General features: G+C 42.9%; 1 protein-coding gene across 2 annotated transcripts in view; it reads right to left on the bottom strand.

Annotated features, from left to right (window-relative positions):
- The window catches only part of mtus2a (microtubule associated tumor suppressor candidate 2a), a 48648-nt gene that overhangs the window by 20958 nt on the left and 6298 nt on the right, over nt 1-21392 (bottom strand). For both annotated transcript variants that reach the window (XM_086308781.1, XM_086308782.1), the window contains exons 2-4: nt 12424-14678; nt 11258-11516; nt 7967-8212 (exon numbers count right to left, since the gene is read on the bottom strand). In XM_086308781.1, coding sequence (XP_086164907.1) covers nt 7967-8212; nt 11258-11516; nt 12424-14436 — 2518 coding nt within the window. In that variant the 5' untranslated portion in view covers nt 14437-14678. The remainder of the gene's footprint in view (nt 1-7966; nt 8213-11257; nt 11517-12423; nt 14679-21392) is intronic.

Here is a 21392-nt window from a genome sequence, read left to right as displayed (position 1 = left end):
TTGTTGTGGTTTTAAACTCATTATACATATAAATGTATGGCAACTCACCCTAATCTCTTTTTTTTTTTTTTTCTTTTTTTTTCTTCTTCTTATCCCACAACTTAGACATTCACATTATTCACACTCTCATTACACATACATATAGGATCTTGGGGGTGGGCACAATCACGGAGTCCAAATTACCATCAGGGTGTATACCTCACCCCTGGCATCGTTGCCCACCTCTCAATTTTAAATACACTTAGACATTGAGGGCTATCAGGAGGGACCATGCGCTTACCTGCTGCTCCTTGGCAGGTAGCTCCATGCCCTCCTGGGTTTTAAATGCACCTTAGAACACATATGCATCAACACTACAATGAGCGGGTGGAGGGAGGTTTGGAGTCTTCTCCCACCCCCATTCTCTGCGGCCTGCTGGAGCGGGAGGGCTAGGTGGAGTTGGCCGTCCGACTGCGGTCTGGAGTGTGGGGCCTCCCTGCTGCTACGGAGTCGGGGTGGTCTGCCTCCCCCCACCGCAGGGAAAAGGGTAACACCACCTGGGTCTGGGTGCAGTTCCCCCCTCCAGGAGCAAGGGTACCTAGACCCGGTTTGTAGAGTACGCTTGGGGAGTGTGATCGTGTGTACAGCGTCTCTTTATGTCTGTCTCCACGTTGGTTGAGTGTGGAGTGAGTGCATATGAGAGCATGAGGGGGGGAATGGATGTTTGTGTCTGTGTGTGCCTGTATGTCTGTGTCTATATGTCAGGTTGGGTATCAGACGCCACCTCTCTGGGGACACCTCAGGCCCTCCAAGGTTTGGAGGCCTATCTCCACATACCACCACTTCCCCTGCCGGTGGCGGACTCCCTCAGGTGTCGGTGCGTTGGTGGTTCTTTGTGTCTGGGGGTGGGCGTCCAGGTACACACCGGCTCACTCCTTGGCGGCCGCTTATCGGGGCCTGGAGCCTGGGGCTCGCTCGGGCCCCTTCGGGGGTGGGGTGGCCCCGGCCTCTCGGCCTGGGGCTCGGTCACTCAGGCACAGCTGGCGGCCGGCGGAGCTCACGGGCGCGTCACTGCAACTCCCCCTGGCTTCTGCTCCGCGGCTGCTGAGTGAACCCTCATCTGGGACTCTCCTCAGCTCTTACTGGAACAGTGGCGCGGCTGCCCCTCTGTTGGTCTTCCATGGTCTCTTGTGTTCTGGGGGCCTCTGGATGTCTGGAGTTTTGATCTCCTCCATACCTGCTTCACACCCTGGAGGACGGGGCTGTGGCCCCCCCACACTCCCTAGCAGATCGTTACATGGAGAAACCTTTGGAATACAAGCGCGCTGATCCACACAGGTATGCACACGGGTGTTCACTGCTCGTAGACCCAAATTACACCTTTCTTGGCTGCTACTTCGAAGCACATCTGTCCTGCGTGCTGCACAACAACATTGAATATTTAGTATTTACTGCTGTTTACACTTAGCTAGATTAATGCGAGGGTGTTGTGTTTAGTATGTTGCTTTGTTTTTTGTTTTTTTTGTCTTTTTTTGCTTGTTTTCTATTCTTCTCTCAACAGGTGATCCAGGAGATTTTTTATTTTTTTTCTCCCCCCCTTTCTCACTGTCCCTCTCCCCTTCTGTTTTTCCTTTCCTTCCTCTTTCTTTCTCCCTTTCCTATCTCTCACTCATGTCTGTCCCGTCTGTAACATCTGAAAATAAAATATAATAAATAATAAAAACAAAGATCGACCAAATGGACCAATACGGCAATGCCACGATGATCCATTTGGCAAAGTAAATCCATTGGGTATCCTTGTTGGTCTTCAGACAACAATTCTGATGGCTAAAGAAAAAAAAGAAAAAAGAAAAAAAAAACAAAGAAAAAAAAGAAAAAAAAAAGAAAAAAAAAAAACAAAACCTCACCCTAATCTCGCAAAGAGAAGAGCTAGTATGACTGTTAAACTTATCCCCCCAAGAAAGTAAAGTAAAGTAAGACAAAAAGACATCAGACAACCTTGTGCTTGAAGCTCATCAAGTGCTCACACAGCAGGAAAGAAAAAGGAGGATCTGCAGTCAGGGGTTCAAAAAGGGCCCAGAGTTCAAATACTTCACTGATAAAGGCCACAAGCACCACGCAGAGTCAAAAGTGGAAATAAATGTTTCTGCTCTCCCCTTCTGTCTCCCGCACTGCATGCCACGTACAAACACACCAACAGACACACACATAAAACTTAACATCAAAGGACCTTAATCTTCCTCCTCTCACGTCTATCATCCTCTATTCCATTTTAGCTTCACCTTACACTGCAGCCGTTCAACAGCAGGAAGAGGAATATTCTGCTGCAGGCACTACTTTTAACAATTTCTAGTCTTCTCTGTTGTCCTGGCAGGTGCTGCTACACTTTCTGAGTATATTTGATGTATAAAGGTTTAACTGCCTAAGGAGTTTTGACCGACAGGTGATTGGCTACTGCACATTAATACCGAGAGCTTTTTAAATAGACAATGTGCCAGCAAGAAAGATCATGTCACATTGTGTTTGTTCTTCTCTGATTTAGTAGTACAAGTGTGTCATTACAGTATGTGAAAAGCTGCAGTGTGTCCTGATGTAATTAATGAATGTTTGCTCAGCAGAAATATCTTAAATCAAATTTCACTTATGTGCGACATTATTTGAAATATTTTATTTTAAGGAAAAAAACTGTAGAAATGAAGGTTTTATATAAAATGAAGAATGTAAATTGATTACTTTTGGTCATTATCCTATTAGAGCACTTAATTATGAACAAATTTTACCATCTAGGTGTTGATTTGAGGTGAAGGATTTGGAGGTAGTCCTAATTCACTGTTCCATCCACTTTGTGCAATGCACCAGTGCCACGGCGAGAAAACAACCCATTATTTGTTCACTGTGGAAAGTGATGCTGATGAATCAGCAGTTTCCATGGTTGTTACTGAACATCCTAACCAGTTTTCTCCCATCTACGGGTGACAGTTTGGGTGTTCTCCCAGACCTTTGCCAAGTGGTGACATATCCACATAAGTTGTACTTGCAGTTGTTTAAATTGAGGATGCTGAGATGTATAGTTGCTTAGAAATAGCTCCAAAAGACAATAAATATTCATGAATAAAGGATTCTTAAAATCACTGATTTCAGCTTGACACACATACACGTGCCCCCACTCTTAGTCAGTAATAGTGCTATTTCCTTCATCAATACTGTTTTGGAGGAAGGAAGGTTCAGGGTTTCAGTAGTCATCATCATGGGCTCATCGGATTAGAATGAGAATAAGCAGTCATCATTTGCAGGTTTTGTCGTTTTATTGTATAACAGGTAAAGGAAAGAAAGACACACATGGACTGCTCTCTCTAAAAAGGACAAAGTATGATTTAAGTAACTCAAAATGATACATGAACTCAGGAGACTCAAAGAGAAACTCACCTCAGCTGCCGCCCCATGTGGGAGTGAAGAAAGAGTGAGGGGTAGGTGAGTGCAGTCCTTATATAACAAGTGACAGGTGAGTGCAATTAAGGCCAAGCACCACACCCAATCAAAGGTGAGGAAAAGAAACAAGGTGCATCTGGTGAAGTGAATGTGCTGAAAGGTGAGCCTTTACAACAGCCGCCCCCATATTTCTACTGAGAAATATGTTCAAAGGATCAGAGATGCTCCTTTTCACAAAGTGGGGGCAGAGGAATCAGACATGCTACAGGTCTAATATAGGTTCAGGGGGTCGACAATGCAGGCCAGACAGTTCAGGGGGCCGACCATGTAACCAGCGGTGACGGCAAAGCAGGTCCAAATGCCAACCGCGTGGGATGCAGCGGCAGGCCCAGACCTGCAGACCGTTGGGCAGTTTTGCAGGTGCTGGGGGCAATGTACGGGGCTTGGCAGAGGCAGGACCAGGTGATGCAGGAGCAGGCAGCGCCCTGACCACTGGCGGAATGGCAGCCACAGGCGGTGGAACTGGTGATAGTGGCACTGCCGGTGACGACATAGGTACTGCTGATGGTAGAGTATGAGGTGGCTGAATGAATTCAGAGCCATCAGCGGACACAAGGATGTGCTGGAGCGGTTCTCCTGAACCTGAACTGGAAGATGTGAATAAACATTGGGCATGCGTGGAACTGCTCTGGGGTTGGAAGTCTGTGATTGGACCTTGGAGTGTCCATCCTAAGTGGGTTTTGACTGCTGCAGGAGATCCAAATGGTCCATGTCTAACTGGTGCAATAGGCGTAATAAGGTGGGTATGATCAGAGCCTATGAGCAGTAGTGGAACTGCTTTGTTAATGAAGGTTAATGGGATACCTTGAAGATGCTTGTATCTCCGTTGAAGAGAGGATACGGGGTAGGTGTGGTCTGAAAGTGCTAAGTGACTTGTAGCGAAGGCATTGTTAATTGTGTAAGTTTTCTCTGGATGTGCGATGGGAGAAATCTGGAAACTTACACAAGAACCTTGAATGGTTTCAACTTCTTGATGGACAGTTCTGAGTGATAATTTTTCAGCTTTCCCAGTTAGGTGGAGATGCTTAGCTGCAGATGTCAGAAGCATGGTACGTTGGGAGCCATCGTCAAGTATTGCATATGTTTCCAGGGTTCTTTTGCCATTACGCAGGAGCACTTTCACAACCTTTAAAAGGACACTAGGGCGATCGCTAGGTCTATCAAAGTACAGTGTCCTCACTACAGGATTAGTTTCAGTTCTAGGTCTCTGATTCACCTCACATAGGATCTGTAGATGTCTTTCCATGCAGGTGGCACATGCTTTCCTCAGATCACACTTCGCAGCCTGATGAGTTCTAGCACAACGCCAGCACCGTTTGTTTCTCCTTATCCAGTTTATTTTCTCATCCTTTGTCTTGTTAATGAACTCGGGGCACTTGCTAATGTGGTGTTCAGGTGAGCAGCAATATGCACATCTTGCCTTAGTCATTATGATGGGTTGTGCTGCCTGTACAGGATCGGATGCATTTGTCCCATGTAATATTGTTGTGAGTGGAGAGGTGTACTTATGGGCAGGTCGTGGCTGGTTAAAGGATGAAACAGGACTGTCCTTTCTTGGTTGACACTTGAATTCAATTTGCAACCAGGATGAGAACAAAGGTAAGTCATACATCGTATCTCCTTGTTCCCTGTAAATATGCCGTTTGAAGCGACTGGAATGCTCTGCGGGCAACTTTTCAAGTAGGCGATCGACATGGGAGCCACAATTTAGTTCTGTCCGTCCTTGATCACCCATAGTGCTAAGCAAACCAACTAAAGCTTGTACACGAAGAGCAAAATTATCCAGAGTCCGACCATCACCTGCTCTGATAGGAGGAAGCTCCAGTATATTCCGTAGCTCTTTCAATGCTAGCTGTCTTGGTTGCCCATAACGCTCATCAAGAGCTTTGATGGCTTGAGTGTATGGGTCAGGAGCATAGGAAAAGGAAATAGCTAACCGTTTAGCTTGGTCTACTTTCAGATGATCAAGAAGGACATGATATTTGAAATGCTCTGTGTCATGAGGGTCAAGCAGGTTAGTAAGGGCCATTCGTAACAGCCTATACTGGATTTCATCTTCTCTGGTAAGGTCTGGGAAAGAAGGACCCTCAAGTTTATACACGTGTTCTAGTGCTAACAGGGTGACTAGAACTAGCAGTGATGGGTACTGAAGGGTTTTGTGCATGCAAACCATCAGATGTAGCTGGTTGCTGCTTTACAGGAGGGTGCTGCCTTGGTTCCGGAATGCAAACGAGAGGTTGAGCAGGGTCTTCATCTAGAGGAACAGCAGGTTGAACACATGAAATCTGGTGGGGACCTTGCAGTGGTGTGGCCAGGAAATTAAAAGGAGTCTCATCTGGTGTAGGAAAAACTGGTCTAGGCAAACCACTTGAAGGAACTGCAGCATCTAATATTGTTGAATTAGGGAAAGAAGGGCTAGCAGCCAGAACTGCACCAGAGTGACGGCTAACCTGGGGGGGCTGAGAGTGTGATTGACATGTTGCTGGATCAATCACTGGGAACTGCTCATGTTGCTGATGTGTTTGGGGAATGGCTTGTAAACCGCAAACAGAGGATTTGCTTTCATCAGAGACAGTGTGAATTGAAGATCTGGAGGAACTGTGAGAATGGGGAGGAGATAACTGAATCATGAATTGCCTAATCTCCCTCATTGTCATCAGGAGTTCCCTCATCACCTCATCTTGATTGGTGGGTAAAGGAGCAGGGGATGTCTCTGGTTGTCTTTCTGACTCTCCGACAGGATCCTGCAGCCCATGTGTGTCTTTGTCACTATGTTGGCATTCTGTTTGACTCTCTGTCTCACATCTAGCTCTTCTAGCTCCAGGATACTGAACGTCATACTGCTGCAGGTAGGCAGGAGGTCGACTATCACGAATGGATCTTCTCAAACCTTCAGTCAATGGCTGCTTTGAATCCATGACGCTAATACCACTCCGGCTCGGAGGACCATGTTTTGGAGGAAGGAAGGTTCAGGGTTTCAGTAGTCATCATCATGGGCTCATCGGATTAGAATGAGAATAAGCAGTCATCATTTGCAGGTTTTGTCGTTTTATTGTATAACAGGTAAAGGAAAGAAAGACACACATGGACTGCTCTCTCTAAAAAGGACAAAGTATGATTTAAGTAACTCAAAATGATACATGAACTCAGGAGACTCAAAGAGAAACTCACCTCAGCTGCCGCCCCATGTGGGAGTGAAGAAAGAGTGAGGGGTAGGTGAGTGCAGTCCTTATATAACAAGTGACAGGTGAGTGCAATTAAGGCCAAGCACCACACCCAATCAAAGGTGAGGAAAAGAAACAAGGTGCATCTGGTGAAGTGAATGTGCTGAAAGGTGAGCCTTTACAACAAATACGTACAAAGTTTAAAACAATAAAAACATTTTTTTCTCCTGAAGCACATAGGCTTTTCAAAAAATAAAACCTCCCTATTTATGCAGCTTTGTTTAAAAAAAAAGAAGAAAAAGATAAACACATTCTGCTTTGGAAACCCAGAGGGATTCCTCTTTTCCCTGTTGCACTGCAGAGAGCCGTTCCCTCAGTACTGCACAGTTTGTGTTCACTTTTTAACCAATGGCAAAGAAAAGACAAGGATAAAAAAAAAGGATGAGCACAAGGGGGGAAATGAGGGAAAGGAGCGATGACATAACAGGGGGCCTGATGTGCGTGAGAGCGAGGCGCTTACGTCAACTGTAACTGGGAGAGGAAGAGCAAGCATTTCCTATGTAGGTCACATTAAATACACATGCAGCCATCACAAAATTCAGCCAACTATCTAACCAGTCTGCCAAGCAGCACTGGGATCACAACTGTAAATTCTTCCAGGCCCCTGCTACTGTGAAAATGAAAACTATTCACACAAGCATTGCTGTTATCTCTGCTAATGCTGACAGAATCTGCAGCACAGACCCAGTTACAGTAAGAGCCTGTAAAATTACTGGTAAGTCTGGGTAACGATGATGTGTGCTGTGTCGTTTTGACAAACCTCTAAGCGTAAGAATGGAAAGACCAACGTGGCCTGTGCACAAACCTATTGATGATAAAACACTAATGCGAATTGACAGCTACACACTGCACTGCTAGTGACTATAATCTGATTTTTCTTTGGTGTCCTCGTGTGTTATGGAAGATGTGCTTCTTGAATCTGTGTCTCTGCACACGATAATTACGTTGATATTGTGTGTGAAAATTCAGAGTGAAGGATAAATTGCAGGAGGGGTGGAACTCAAAGAGAAAGCAAACCCTAACATAATGCATGTGGGTGGGGGCTGTTTATGCAAACTATATTCATCAGGGAAAACACAGTGGAAGGCAACAAAAGCGCTTAAGTGCTTATCACTCTTAATGTATCATAATGTGGTGATAAAGTCGGCATTAAAGTTAACAGGCAGGCATTCGCGTGACGTGAACGTGGCATCATAGAAAAGCAGACGCGTGCATGGAAGGGCCTCTATCTGACGCGTGGTAATGGTGGTGTCAACAGATTTGAGCTGACTCACGGTGAGCTGTTCTGCAGGGGTCACTCTGTGTGCTGTCAGCAGAATGGGCCGAGGAGACAGAGGACACGCTGGAGCTCCGGACGAAGCCAAATGCTGCCAGGCGGCCCGCGGGCAGGCGGCTGGAGCTGAAACCTGGGGGGCGAAGACCCGACTGACTTGCTTTGGGAAGCAGAGACCTGCAGGCCGCTGCAGCCTGGGGCTGGGCTGCTGCTGTCGTAGTAGCGGGTGGGGTGGCAGCCTGGTCATCTGAGAATCAAGCATAAATCATGTTATCTCATGTGTATTACTGAGAATTCTAAAAAACGAATCAAGACATGCGCAATGAACTGAGAAAAAAAGAACTACTTCACTGCATTTCATCATATCTGGCTCTACTGCATTTATGCTCCTTTTATCTAAGTTGCAACAAATGAATCCTGATATACAGGGAAAGTGATTTTGTGTACAGATGTCTGTGTGTGTGCATGTATGTGTGTGTGTTAGTACTTATTGACTAAACTCATTAGGCAAAATATATACAAGAAGCTCAACAGTTGTGATGTTTATCCCCCTGTGAACCATTCATTATCCTGTGTTGACTAAGCTCTCAGTGGGCACCAGGAAGTTCATCATTCTATGACTATGACTGCTGCGCCAAGTAAATATAATAAGTATACACACAACAACCTGTGAACAGCTGTGTTTGGCTCTGCTGGTGATTGCAGACTGGGCTACTGGCCAGCGGTTTCTCAAATGTCAGCGCTATCATGGTATTCAATGTGACACTCACAGATTAGGTCATTGTTAATATATCTATCTAACCCATAACCTTACTGCCTTATTATCAGTAACCCTTCAAAGTTATCTCGAAGACTAAAAGCAGTCGTTTCCAAACTTGAAAGGTATGGAAGGTAAATTTTAAAAAAGAGAAACTATTGTTATTGAAGGACAAAAGGAAAATGTTTGGAATCAAGGAGAGAAATTGAGGTTAAAAAGGTAATCACAGCCTCATATAGGAAGCTATTGTCAGGGAACGATTGTGAGAAATCCTCTCTTTGCTGTAATCTATGGTTTCCAATGGCAATACAGATGAAATGTGAAGGCATGAACAACAAAGGCTACACACAAATATACACACAATGGGCAGTGGGCAAATCCCCAGGCCATGGATAAAAGCTCCATCTTGGCTGCACTAGCCTGCAGAACAAGGTCTAGATCCTGGGTGGAAGAGGAGCTTTATCCCCTGCTGGCTACAGAGATAAGGTAGGCAGCCCTCATTTCCTCTCCATTTGGCACAGCTGCATGTGCCAGTGCATGCTATGGGGGCAACCACATCGTGAGGACAAGAGAAAGAAAGAAAAACTTTGTGAAGGAGAAATAAAACTCTGTTGGAACAGAGAGGGGAAAACCCGGGAGAAAAATTAAAAAAGCTTCCAGTCTAGCTCCCTTCCAGCATCATCAATGCTGCTGCTCACACTTGTCATGTCCTCCCTCGATCCTTAGCGCCCATCTGTGTGCCATGCGGTCTGTTCATTAGGTTGGAGCTTGCTCCTCTAGAGTGAGAAGGTCAGGATCATTCAAGATAAATGGTCTCATTTCTATTCTATCCTCCCAACCCCCACTCCTCTGTACTCATTCACTCTGAGAGACAACGGAGAGAAGTGAGCTTGGCAATCATCAACTATAGCCTAAATACCACAGCCGCAGACTGCTTGTGAATATAGAAAGCAGTAACCGGTGTCTTTATTCCACACATCTCAAAGTTCTCTGTGATAAAGTCACCATCAAAAAGCTTATATATAAAGGTCCTTTAGGCTATAATTGTTTTCCCTTAGAAAACCCTAAGAGTTTTGCCAATGCTAAAGACGTGAGCAAAACCATATTTCCGTCCACTGCCTTTGAATGAAAGCAAGGACATTAAGTAATTTAGGCCAGAAAAATTCAATGGGATAGGCAGCTGGGAAAGGTGCAACAATCGCCAGTCTTTTAGAGTCAGGTCAAGGTGAGACACAAAAACCTGCACCGATTACCTCCACTGAGTCTGAAATTCCATGTAAATGTAACACCTGAGTTTATTACAACCTCTGCAGCAGAACATGCACAAAGCATCAGGATCACTGCTTTTAGAGTAGATGAGAGTGTCAGCACGAAGAAGCTGTGGTTGCTACAACACATATGAGAAGAAGGTCCTTATTATAAAAACAATACAGTATTTAGACGTATCTATATAGTAATTAAGTAAGTAGTTTGAGTAGCTTGACAGCTACACAATAACTTTATAGCATAACTACTATAATCTGTGTGACACAGAGAGATTTCCTCTTCTCTCACATGTTGTTATTCACAGCGATGAATGAAATAAAGGGGTGGGGGGTAGGGTGGGGGGTTCTAGTTAGTGTTTTCCCAGGAGACTGATGAGAAAAAATGAAAAACTCAAATAATTTCAGCATTTCAGGTGCCGTTTATCCAACCATGCAAAGGGCATGGAGGATTCCAGAAGGAAGATAGTGACATCACTTAAGTGTTAATTGCTTTGTACTTCAAAGGCTTTAGTTCCCAGAGGGCCAAGCGGCATGTAGTTGCTATGCATATGTATTAATAAGGATTATGATAAGGAAGCCCAGCACATCATGAAACTATGCTGATTAACTGTGCATGTTCAGTTTTGGGTATGTATGTATGTATTTTGTGTATATATGTATATATTAAAGTACACATGTAGATGTACAAAATCTCTCCGGATGTTATCAGTTTGTGTCTGCGTTGGCACCCTCAGCTACACAGCAAATCAAACATGCATGGGAGTGATAAATGACACAGCCTGCCAGCAGTGTGCAGGATGATGAGAAAATTTTAGACTCCAATATTGCATTAACAGTTGAGCTGTGACTTAAATCTGAGTTCGGCAGCCAGAGATGCTATCTGAACCCTCAGAATTGGAAATTTTTTGTGCGCGAAGAGGAAAATGTGAGCAAGTAGTTATTTATTTATTTGATTTTGGTGATGGCAGCGTACTGGTGTGGAACGAGTCCCCTCAGAGTGTCTCTAAAAGATTCCCAATCAGATCAAAATTAATCTCAGAGAACGCATTTTAATGAGCTGCCTTCATCTCGGGCCAAGTTGATAAGGGGAGGAAAGGGTCTCAAAACTGCTTGGTGCGGCAGAGGAGAAGAAAGGTAACGCAGCATAAATTTTGGGTTGCTGAAATAGAATCTGACATGAGCTCAGATGACTCAAAAGAGGTCATTTACAGTTGCTATCCTTGCTGCTTTCTGTGTGGAAAATTCAGATCTGGTCAAATGTTTAATTTACCTGTATTATCCGGGTCTTTCTGATTAGTTGCTGGGGTGACAGGTTGGACCGGCTGGCTGAAGACTTGTGTTGACCTCTGACCTTGACTAGGTCCTCTGCCCTTGGCCGCGATCGTAGCCGTTCTGGTGACAGCTCCCAGTCCCAGACGCAGACCTCTGCCAGACCGCAGGAGACTGCCACTCCCTCCTGCCTGAGCAGCCGTCCTGCTCTGCAGAGCGTCCTCAGCGGAGCAGCCTTTCAAGCTGACGGATCTTCCAACCTAGAAATCAAAATCACCAAATGGAGTCAAATGCCATCAAAATAACTGACATGCTGTGTTTTCTGAAGCCATTTCTGTGCAGTTAAATCACATAAGAGCTTTCCATTTTTCATTGCAGCATTTCAAGTATGGGCCACACTTAAATTCATGACTAAGATAATAACAGCGTTTTCTTTTGTTTTTTTAACATTTGTGTGTGTTTGCTTTAAAACCCCCTTCAGACTTTCACCCACGTTTGTTAGCAACAATGTCTGGATACTGTAGCAGCTTTAATTTTGTGCAAAAATGCAACGCACCCTGTAATCTAATAGCAGCATGATGCTGATTATTGAAAAAAAAAGTATTTCTATCCTCAGTTTGGAACTCTGCTGCATGCTTCTTTTTCTTATATTGTGAGTAGAAGCAATTAAATCTGATGAAAAATGGAACCCAGCAAATCAGATGTTATTAACTCTAAATGAAAATGTAACAGTCCTGCAGGGAAACTGGAAGCTGCGGAATAAATTTGAAATGTTGACACTCTCAACAGTGTTACTGTGTTCTAGGCAAAATGCTAACACACATACATTGTCATGTGAAGCACTGAAAACTAACTCGTCCCCCGCAGACTTTGCACTTCAACAAGCATTAAATATTTATTTCCCCATGTTCGTGTTTGACTGCGTATATAAGTATGAATGCAAAATGAATTTATTGAATCAGTATCAATAAGAAATAGGTTTAGAAGCAATAATGAAGGTCCTCTGAGAGTGATCATAAAATGCAAAAGGCCTGTTATCAATTATACATGGTTTACTAGGCCTATCAGCATGATGGAAGCATTAACATGCTTAGTCAATAAACTGTGCGTAAGACTCATAATCAAAGAAAGACTTAAAATCACATCTCTACAGTAAACAGGACTCACCTCTGATGGTGTCCCATAGAAGTTGTCTGCCTTGCTGCCCAGTTTTGGAGGTGCTGTGTGGCTATGGGCGTGTACGGGTGGAACAGTGTTTGTGTGTCCAGGAGCCCTTATACTCCTATTCAGTATTCCTGATGGAAAAATGTTTGTCTGCATCTCCTGGCGGTACTTATCATAAAGCAGATTGGAGGCACAAAGAACTGGGGCTCCTCGGGTTTCCGGATCAGGCCTTGGGGGCTCTTTAGGTGTGTCTTTAAAAGATGTGGGTGTTTGGCTGTGGGTGCATGCGGACAGCCTGGATGGTAGCGAGGATACCTGATACGGTCCATCAGAAGCCTGAGGCTTAAACTGAGGATTCTTTCGGACGTAGGTAATGATTTTGGGGCGAACTCCTTTAGGTTTCAGTTTAGGTGATGGCGAGCTGTCTTTGGGGGAGTTGTTGTTGTTAGAGCTGGGGGAGCTTTGCTGGTTGTTAAGAGGCGCTTTGGGGATTCCACTTGTGCTTATATTAGTTTTGACTGGTGCTCTCAAGCAACTGTTGCCATAGCCCTGAGCTGATGTTGATACAGCAGGGATATGTCTAACCACTCCAGAGACATTCCTAGAAACGAGGTACATGGAGGGTTGCCTGCATGGTGAGCCCTGGGGTGTCCTGAGAGGGGAGTGTGGAGGGGTTGATGACCTGGATTCAACCCCAGTTCTGTTGGGACTAGAGCAATTCCTTCTGTATGTAAGCTGAGTCTGGGGTCTCTTCTCTAAGGTGGAAGGGTTTGAGGGATTGGAACTGTGGCGTGCACTTGTAGCTGGCTGTTTTTCCGCTGGTGGAGTCTCCCTTTGGGATGTCTGGCTGGGTTGCCTCAGCTGGGAGACTACAGATGTGTTGTACAGGTGGGAGAAATCAGATGGTTCACGTAAAGATGTTTTTGTAAACTTTCTGTTTGACCCATTACTGTGTGGATCTGCAGAGAGGTTAAGAGGAGACGGTTGCCCTGTCTCAGTTTGCTGAGTGTTGGAGTCTGCACTCCTCGCTCTTCCCATCTCCGTCTGACAGAGGGGCCTCACAAGCTGTTGGCGCCGTGGTGGCAGCACCTTCTCCTCAAATCCAGCCTTTCTCCTTTGGCCTAGCCCTCCATCAGAGGACAAGCCATTTCTATGACTTCTCTCATCTTTTCTCTGATCCTGGTATGAGAATGCTGGGTTAAGGGTCTCCTGAGGATGCATCGGTGGGGAGTTCTGATTGGCATCTACAGGGGCTGCCCTTCTTCTGTTCTGGGCTGAGGTAGTGTTTTGGGCATTGTGATAAGGGTTGGTCTTCGACAGAGAGGCGAGAGAAGTTTCTCCATCACCATCCAGAGCACTAGACAGGCTTCCACTGAGGGAAACAGCTGACAGGCTGGAGACAAACACATTCGTCTCAGACTTAGACTCCTTCAGACCTCCCTTCCATCTTTCTCTGCCTGACCTGGTGTCCTGTTTCTCTGCTGTCACACATGCGTCTAGCTCCTCAGTGCTATGACAGGCGATCCTTTTCTGAACCTCTTTGCCTCTCTGAATTTTACTCTCCACTCTGTTGCTGTCATTGTCATTTCTCCTCACGCCGGTAGAAGCAGAGCTGGCTGTTGAACTCGATGATATTGACATGGCACCTTCATCTTTTCCATCTTTCATGCTTCCACAATCGTCCTCCTCCTCATTCTCCTCCTGCTTCCTGCTTCCCAGGTAAGTATGTATCTCCTGACGTGCCAAAAGTTCATAGTCAGACTCCACGCATTGCTGCTCTGATCCCCAAAACTCTAACTTTTCTGGGGAGTCGCTCTGAGAGACCAAGGGAGGAATAGAGCTTGTGCCGTATCCCGTGTCCTCATACAAACCTCTTCTTTCTTGATCACTGATTGAGGATAACTGATTGGCGTTGTCATCTCCAGACTGAGTGAACTGGATCTGGGTTTTATTTCCAATCTTTTCTCCTCTGTCAACACTGACCCTCAGGCCTTGGATACTAGTTGGATTGCTCATGTTGAATTGATTTTTGTCACACTCAAAGACACCTGCAGGGTACTGAGGCCATTTATGGAGCTACAAAAGTTACTTCCCTCACTGCCTTTTCTCTTCAGGGTCTGATGACGGCTCTTTTGAATAAGCCAGGGACAAAATGTCATCTCATGAAACCTTTCTCACTTCACCTTTCTTATTTTGCATTTACGGCGAGTTAAAAAGCGGTCTCTGATGGTTTTTCACCACGATGAAGGTCTTTCAATCTGAAATAAAAGACAACAAAGGGAACTGTCAGAAAAAAAAGCATCAAGTACACTTAACAAGCAGCCATTCTGCAGTTCCCCCACAGAGTCACTTAATTTTTTTTAATATTCAGCCTGCTCTGGGTAGCAGCAATTATGAAATCAGCTGTGTACGGCGAACCATTTTCTGCTCTTAATGTATGACTCATATCAGTGGATAGCCATTTGAAAAAAAAAACTGGTTGCCTATGAGAGAAGAATCACTGGAAGTATAACAAGTAAATTACAGTTTTAATACTACCTTGTTTCTATTTCAGAGGCATCAGAGACTTTACAAGTAGAGGAGAACTCTTGACTCCCACTTAGAGATTTCTTGTGTTATAGTGGGTGGTTGCAAGGCAGTTTAGCATAAATGGGGCCTATGGAGCTGGTGCCATGTAACATGCACACAATTACAGCAGTTTGCAAGTTTTATTGTGTGTTCAAAAAGAACTTGGAGGTTTTAACTTATCATTTTTATGAGAATTAGATATTAGTTCTCTAAGTAATAATGTTCATTTTAATTTCAGGCATCATCAAAGTCATTCTAGACACAAGTCTGGCCACTTGGCAGCCATCTTGAAATGCCTCCAGATACTTATTTTAAAACATTATCCAAATTATCTTTAAGTTCAATGGTTTCAATGGACATTTTGTCCCAGTAGCTAAACTTCTACCAGCAAATTCACCCTTGAATTTCTGGGAGTGCCATGTCTCCTCCTTATAAGCGAATCACTTGGAAACTGGTGCACTTGATATTGGCAAAATTAGGTTCTTTGTAAGTAAAGCGCGACATACTGGCAGCTCCAGTTTATTGGAGTCGGTTTTTAAAATAGGCAATAAATGAAAATGTAAAAAGTAAAGAAGACGCAGGAGAAACACCGTTCAACCATGTTATTGTGCTGACGTTGCACAGTTTGTTCTCCACAGGGCACCCTGCAACTCCCCTGTTGCAGCAATTTGGAACCTACAAACAGCCAAGTGATCTAAGTCACGTTAAAGGCCAGTCCGTGAAAATATTGTCGGACATAAACCGGTCCGTGGCCCAAAAAAGGTTGGGGGCGGCTGCCCTACAAGAGAGAGAGAGCAGAGACATGTCCAGAGGTGGTGAAACTAAGTAAGTACTTCACCTAAGAACAGTGTTACGTTCATTTGTCTAGGGCTGCTACGCCAGTATCTTTTGGATGCAAGTGTTGCATTTTGTACTCTATTTTCTAATATGCTGAAATAATTATATTTCAGCTCAACAATGAGCTAACAGATAACACTACCCAGCTATGTATAATTAGTTAAAATCAATATCCACCTGCGACACTGAAGCGACAGATGCATTTTGAATCGGTAATTTACATAAAATTTAAATAATTCTGTATAATGGGTCTTTTACATTATGCATTTTATGTGTATTTTGAGGCTAAACATTGCCTGTTTCACTGAATTGAGCACCAAAATCTTTGTTTCACTATTTTGAAAACCAGTTATTTTATGCAAAACAGCATCCATAAAGCGCATCACTGAGGTAATAGCAATGTTCTTACTGTGATCAGCACGAGTACAGGGACAGTTACTGTAGATGTTCACTTTAGTCGTGAGAGATATGTGAAGAGAGAAGTACAGCGTGTTTGCATGTAAGTGAAGGAGTCACCCTGGGGATGGTTGATGAAGGCAAGTAAGAGGAAGGCGGAAAGGGTGAGAAGTGATTTGTAATGAGCTTTTTTTTCCTCAAGAGACAATGTGAAATAGAAAGCAAGATGAGAACTGGGTGAAAAGACTTGTAATAAAAGCTTTTCCGATCATTAAGTTTTTATAGAACATATAACACAAGCAAGCAGTGTCTCCAATATGTTCAAAGGCAGGCATCATCCTAACATGAAAAAGATGAAAATTAGGTGCAGGGGTCGTTAATGGCGAGGACCAGAAAGAGCAGTTCAGAAGGGATAAATCCATGCGGTATGTCTGATCACTACAGGAGGGTTTCCACTCTCCTCTCAGCATGTTTTCTGTAGCGGGTGGATGTAGTTAATGGCATGATTGGACTGTACACAACAACGGCATGTCCTGCTGCATTTAAAATCTGCAGTCTCTAAAACTGTGTTTTAAATACTTGCGTTAGCCTTTAATGCACAAATGAGGCCGTAGAGCTGAAACATATTACTACATATCATATTACGAGATGAGTTAAACATGCGGTATAAAACACGCACACTCAAACGCTCTCGAAATAAACACTTCCGGCTGTCTCCTTAAATTTCTCCATAATTATACGAGAGCTCTACGAGGAATTCTCTTTCTGCCTTGAACCAGAAGCATTAAACCATTGAATATTAATGGTTTCAGCTCCTTTGCCCTTCAGGGAGAGCATCTTTTGCTCACTTGTTCTGTAGGCCTGTTTCCTGCATCATAGAGAAAATTCATACAAAACAAGCGTCAGATTTCAATCAATTGCCGTCAAAACTGTCTGGATCAATTCATCTGTCTGTGCAGTCAAAGAATGAAGTAAAATATGTCTTAAACCATCACACTGAATGTTTGAGTAGCAAAGTATGAATAGCTCTCCCACCTTCTAATTATATGTGCAGCAGGGGTGTCTGTTCTCATTAGCGAGTGGCTTTTCCACGTGCCCCGTGACAGCTCTCACTGCCTGTGGCACATTTGATATTCCACAAAACCTAGAGAGCTAAATTCTCTCTAAATGTAAAGGACAGGGGAAAGATTCACATGGAAGTTCAATTTCCTACAGGTTTTCTTAGAAGTAATTTGGAGATACCATCAAAGTTAACCTAATATTCTATTTTTTTTAAAGCATAAATAAATAAAAGCAATAAAAGTTGGCTTTAGCAAACTAAAATGAGGTCATTTTTTAAAAGAATTTCAGTTATAAAATCTAAAAACCCAAGTCTTTTATTGAGATTGTGGTAAAGTAAACATCCCCCCCCCCACACACACACACACACACTGGGAACACATGGAAATTCACTGTGCCTGACAAACAGAACATGGAGGATAATCCACACAATGTCTGCTCCCCTCTGCCTGTGTGTACCCTGCTCATATTTACCCTTGATTGGCGCAAACAATCAAATAATTAGCTAATTGCTCACACAGAGGCGGGGACAGAGACCGATAGGAGGGAAGGAAAGTGGCAGAGAGCTGTGCTACAGGGTGAGAGAATTCCCTGAGAAGACATGTGTGGCAGATCAATTTTGGCACTGATGTAGTGCTGCAGCTTGTGCTGATGACAGCACTCTCGGGAGGCTGGATGCTGAGCTCGGTCACAGTGGCTGAACCAGAATAAGCTGCATTTCACCTAACTGAGAAAATCCAAAACAGAAAACAATCCAGCAAAACTCTAATCATAACATGAAAAATAATAGAATCAAAAAGAATAGTAGAAACTGGTGGATGATAGTAAAACAAAAAGAAAAAAATCTGAAACATGAAAAGAAAAAAAACCCTCAGCTGCCTTTCCTCGTTATTAGGCTATTTTGATGTCACACACGCTCAGATCCTCTAAGTAAAGAAGATCACATGCGAGGGAGTGTTGGTTGAAGGCGTGTCGGTTGGCAGGAATATGAATTATGCAATTACAAAATCTAACAAATATGAAAAATCTCTTTGATCACCCAGCTCGGAGCAAAGGAAAAACTGCAAATATGAAAAACTAAGTGGACAGGGTACTATGCATTATATAAGAGTAGTTATGAGTTATAAACGCACAGTTGCCACAAGCACTCCTGGCACAGCCAAACCCTTATTTACATTATACAAGCCAAGCCTGTCTGCACTTGCTCGCCACACGTATATATAAAAACACATACATGCATGTTCATTTATAATGTTATTCCCTTTATCTTCATATACAGTGAAATGGCAAAAATTGCTGTTCAGAAAGACCAAACAAATGAATACAAACATATATTCATTCTGCCTATTTGAAGCTACATACTCATTGTAGAAGACAAAGTAATTCATTACAAGCGCTATTAATGTCAGTGTTTGATGAACACCTATTTTTACATTTGTAAAAGCGACACTGCAGTAAACGTTATTTAGAAAAATGTATTTACAAAAATATTGTACAGGTAACGTATGTAAAGGCGACAACTTACATGTAACGTACACGTTAGATTGCCATTGATAAGCTCTACACATAATATAAATTTCATTTGTAATGATTTGAGTGACCCAAATTGAATCACAAACTTATGATACCTGGATATATCATAAGTATATATATATATATATATATATATATATATATATATATATATATATATGTATGTATATATATATATATATATATATATATATATATATGTGTGTGTATATATATATAGTCAATCCAGGTATCATAAAAGGTTTATATAGTAAGTTTCCAGATTGTTAGGGAGTTAGGGAACAAATATATGCTATAGTATTTTTTAACATTTATTTTCCTTTTATCCAAATTGAATAAATAGCATAAGCTGCTTGAGGATAATATTGTAATCTGTGCCACATCATTCAGATTTAGGTGTTAAGAAGAAAGGCAGGCTTTGTTTCACCTAACTGTACATGTACATGTTGAGTTAAGTATTCAGACTGAGCTCATCTGGGAAATAATAGATGTAGGCATAACCCAACAAAGCTGTTATCGGATGCAGATAATACATTTCCTCATGCTCGAATTTACCACAAGTGAAAAAGGTCAGTCATACAATAAAGATCTGAAGGTCACTTTTATGCTTTTACATTCCTATGCATTCTACTGTGCATCAATTTCACATGTAAACTCACACCTACACGCAACTGTTGTTAGAGGCGCACTCAGCCACAAGCACACACAGCGCGTACAAAATACACACAGTACTAAACATAAATGAGCGAAGGAGCAATCATATCCCTGCAAAAAGGTGGAAAGGTGCATAGCTTAAGTGATGGGAGCGTGGGCTGTGATATGGGGATATCTTGGCAGTGCTTAAATTTGGAGAATGACACTTGTATTTGTGATATTTTTCACTGGGCTCCTATCCCACGAAGTGCTGCGTTTAAGACGGAAAGCTCTTTTTAGAAGGTGAAAGATGAGAGGTTGGTAACAATACATGACAGGGGTCTCAAGGAAACTCGAAAGTGGTGTTGAGTTAAGAAAAGACGGAGGCTTTCCTTAACCTTCCGTTTTTGTCTCCAAGCAGGAATGAGTCTGTGTGGGTGAGAGACTGAGACACAGACCTGAGGTGAGAGAAATGAGACATGCAAATAGATACAGAAAAGAGAGTTGTTGCTGGAGCACACGAGTGTTCTAATTAGTGCTCATTTGGCCCTCTATAGGATGCACTACAGAGCCCCTTTTCTGAAGCGACTTACTGATAAAAGCCCAAGAGAGCAAATCAGTTAACAAAAACCTGTTACAAGATTTAATACTAATTGGTACTGGTCATGTCGCTGAAACTGAGAGTTGTTGTTTTTTTCGTTTTTAATCTCTCGACTGTGGGTACACATAAATAAATCTCCTGACAAAAGTAAAGCCAGGCTGTAGGAGCCTGTGTGTCTAGTTGTTGTTTTGCTTGCTTTGCTTCTATTCTTCTCTTCTACACTGGTGTCTGCTCAACCTTGATCGTTTACACCTGCATCTACACTCCAATCAGTTTGTCTAAGCTGTGACTCAAATAGTCTGCATTCACACAAGTGTGTTCACTAGAAATGCACCAACTGCAATTTTCTTCAGTTTTTTTTCTAAGTGTGACCCACTGATGCCTATTTTGTTTGTCAGTTTTCTTCCTAAGCATTAAAACTGACAGTATGAATAAAACGTTTCTTTAATGTAAAATCTGATTTTCATAATGAAAGAAATTAAAACGTACAATTTTCCTTCGACTCCAATACGTTATGGGGTTCCTGTACAATAATCTTTAGCTGACGTATTACGAAAAAAAAGTCGATGAAACAGATATCTGTAATAAAATAAATGTTATTTCTTTTATTATGCCATTTATTCTAGCATGTTTACATACACTCAATACAAAAAGAACATCAACCTTTTTCTCTTTTTCACTAGTCTCCATAGTTTTTCTTGTAACCGCTTTGATCTTTTGCTCATACCGAGGCTGCTGTCTTGTGGTTGGCTCTGACATCTGCATAGCTCTATCTTTAGCCACATCACTAAAATGGCCATTTTTAGTCAGGGTGAGGATTAAGTATTTTACTCTGTGACTTCACTCACAGTGAAGAACTTCCACGTTAATGACGTGTTAGCGTGCATGGCTGTTTGCCTGTGAAACCTGCGCTTGTGTTGTGCAGGCATGAAACAGACCAGCTTGTAATTACACATGAGTGAGGCTGACCGGGCAGTCACCAGTCTGGGATGAGAACGCTGGAATTTGTCCAGTTCCACTTCCTGACTGGTCGATCGGTGCATCTCTGCTGTTCACTCAATCAAGGATTGTTACATGAAGTGAGCGCACTGACGATGTACTCATAAACGTCACAAAGTTAACTCTTGGCTACGCAATGGAAAGACAGGGTTCCAAACAATGTCAGCCAATAATAGCATCAATGATGATGTCAGCGATAGCTAAATGAGATTTTTTTCAGCCATCTAAAGCACGTCATGTTGGTGTAATGGTGTTTAATGTTGCGTGTATGTCAATTTTAATCTTGACTGTAGAAAAATGTTATTTTATGTGTGCTCAGAGGCACAGAAAGATGTAGAAGTTCAGA

Source organism: Aulonocara sp. 'chitande type north' Nkhata Bay, linkage group LG10 (genome assembly GCF_057382095.1).
Source record: "Aulonocara sp. 'chitande type north' Nkhata Bay isolate Kocher_YH1m ecotype deep benthic linkage group LG10, A_spYH_male_GT1.1, whole genome shotgun sequence".
NCBI classification, from domain to species: Eukaryota; Metazoa; Chordata; class Actinopteri; order Cichliformes; family Cichlidae; genus Aulonocara; species Aulonocara sp. 'chitande type north' Nkhata Bay.
This window is presented reverse-complemented; position numbering and strand designations above follow the sequence as displayed.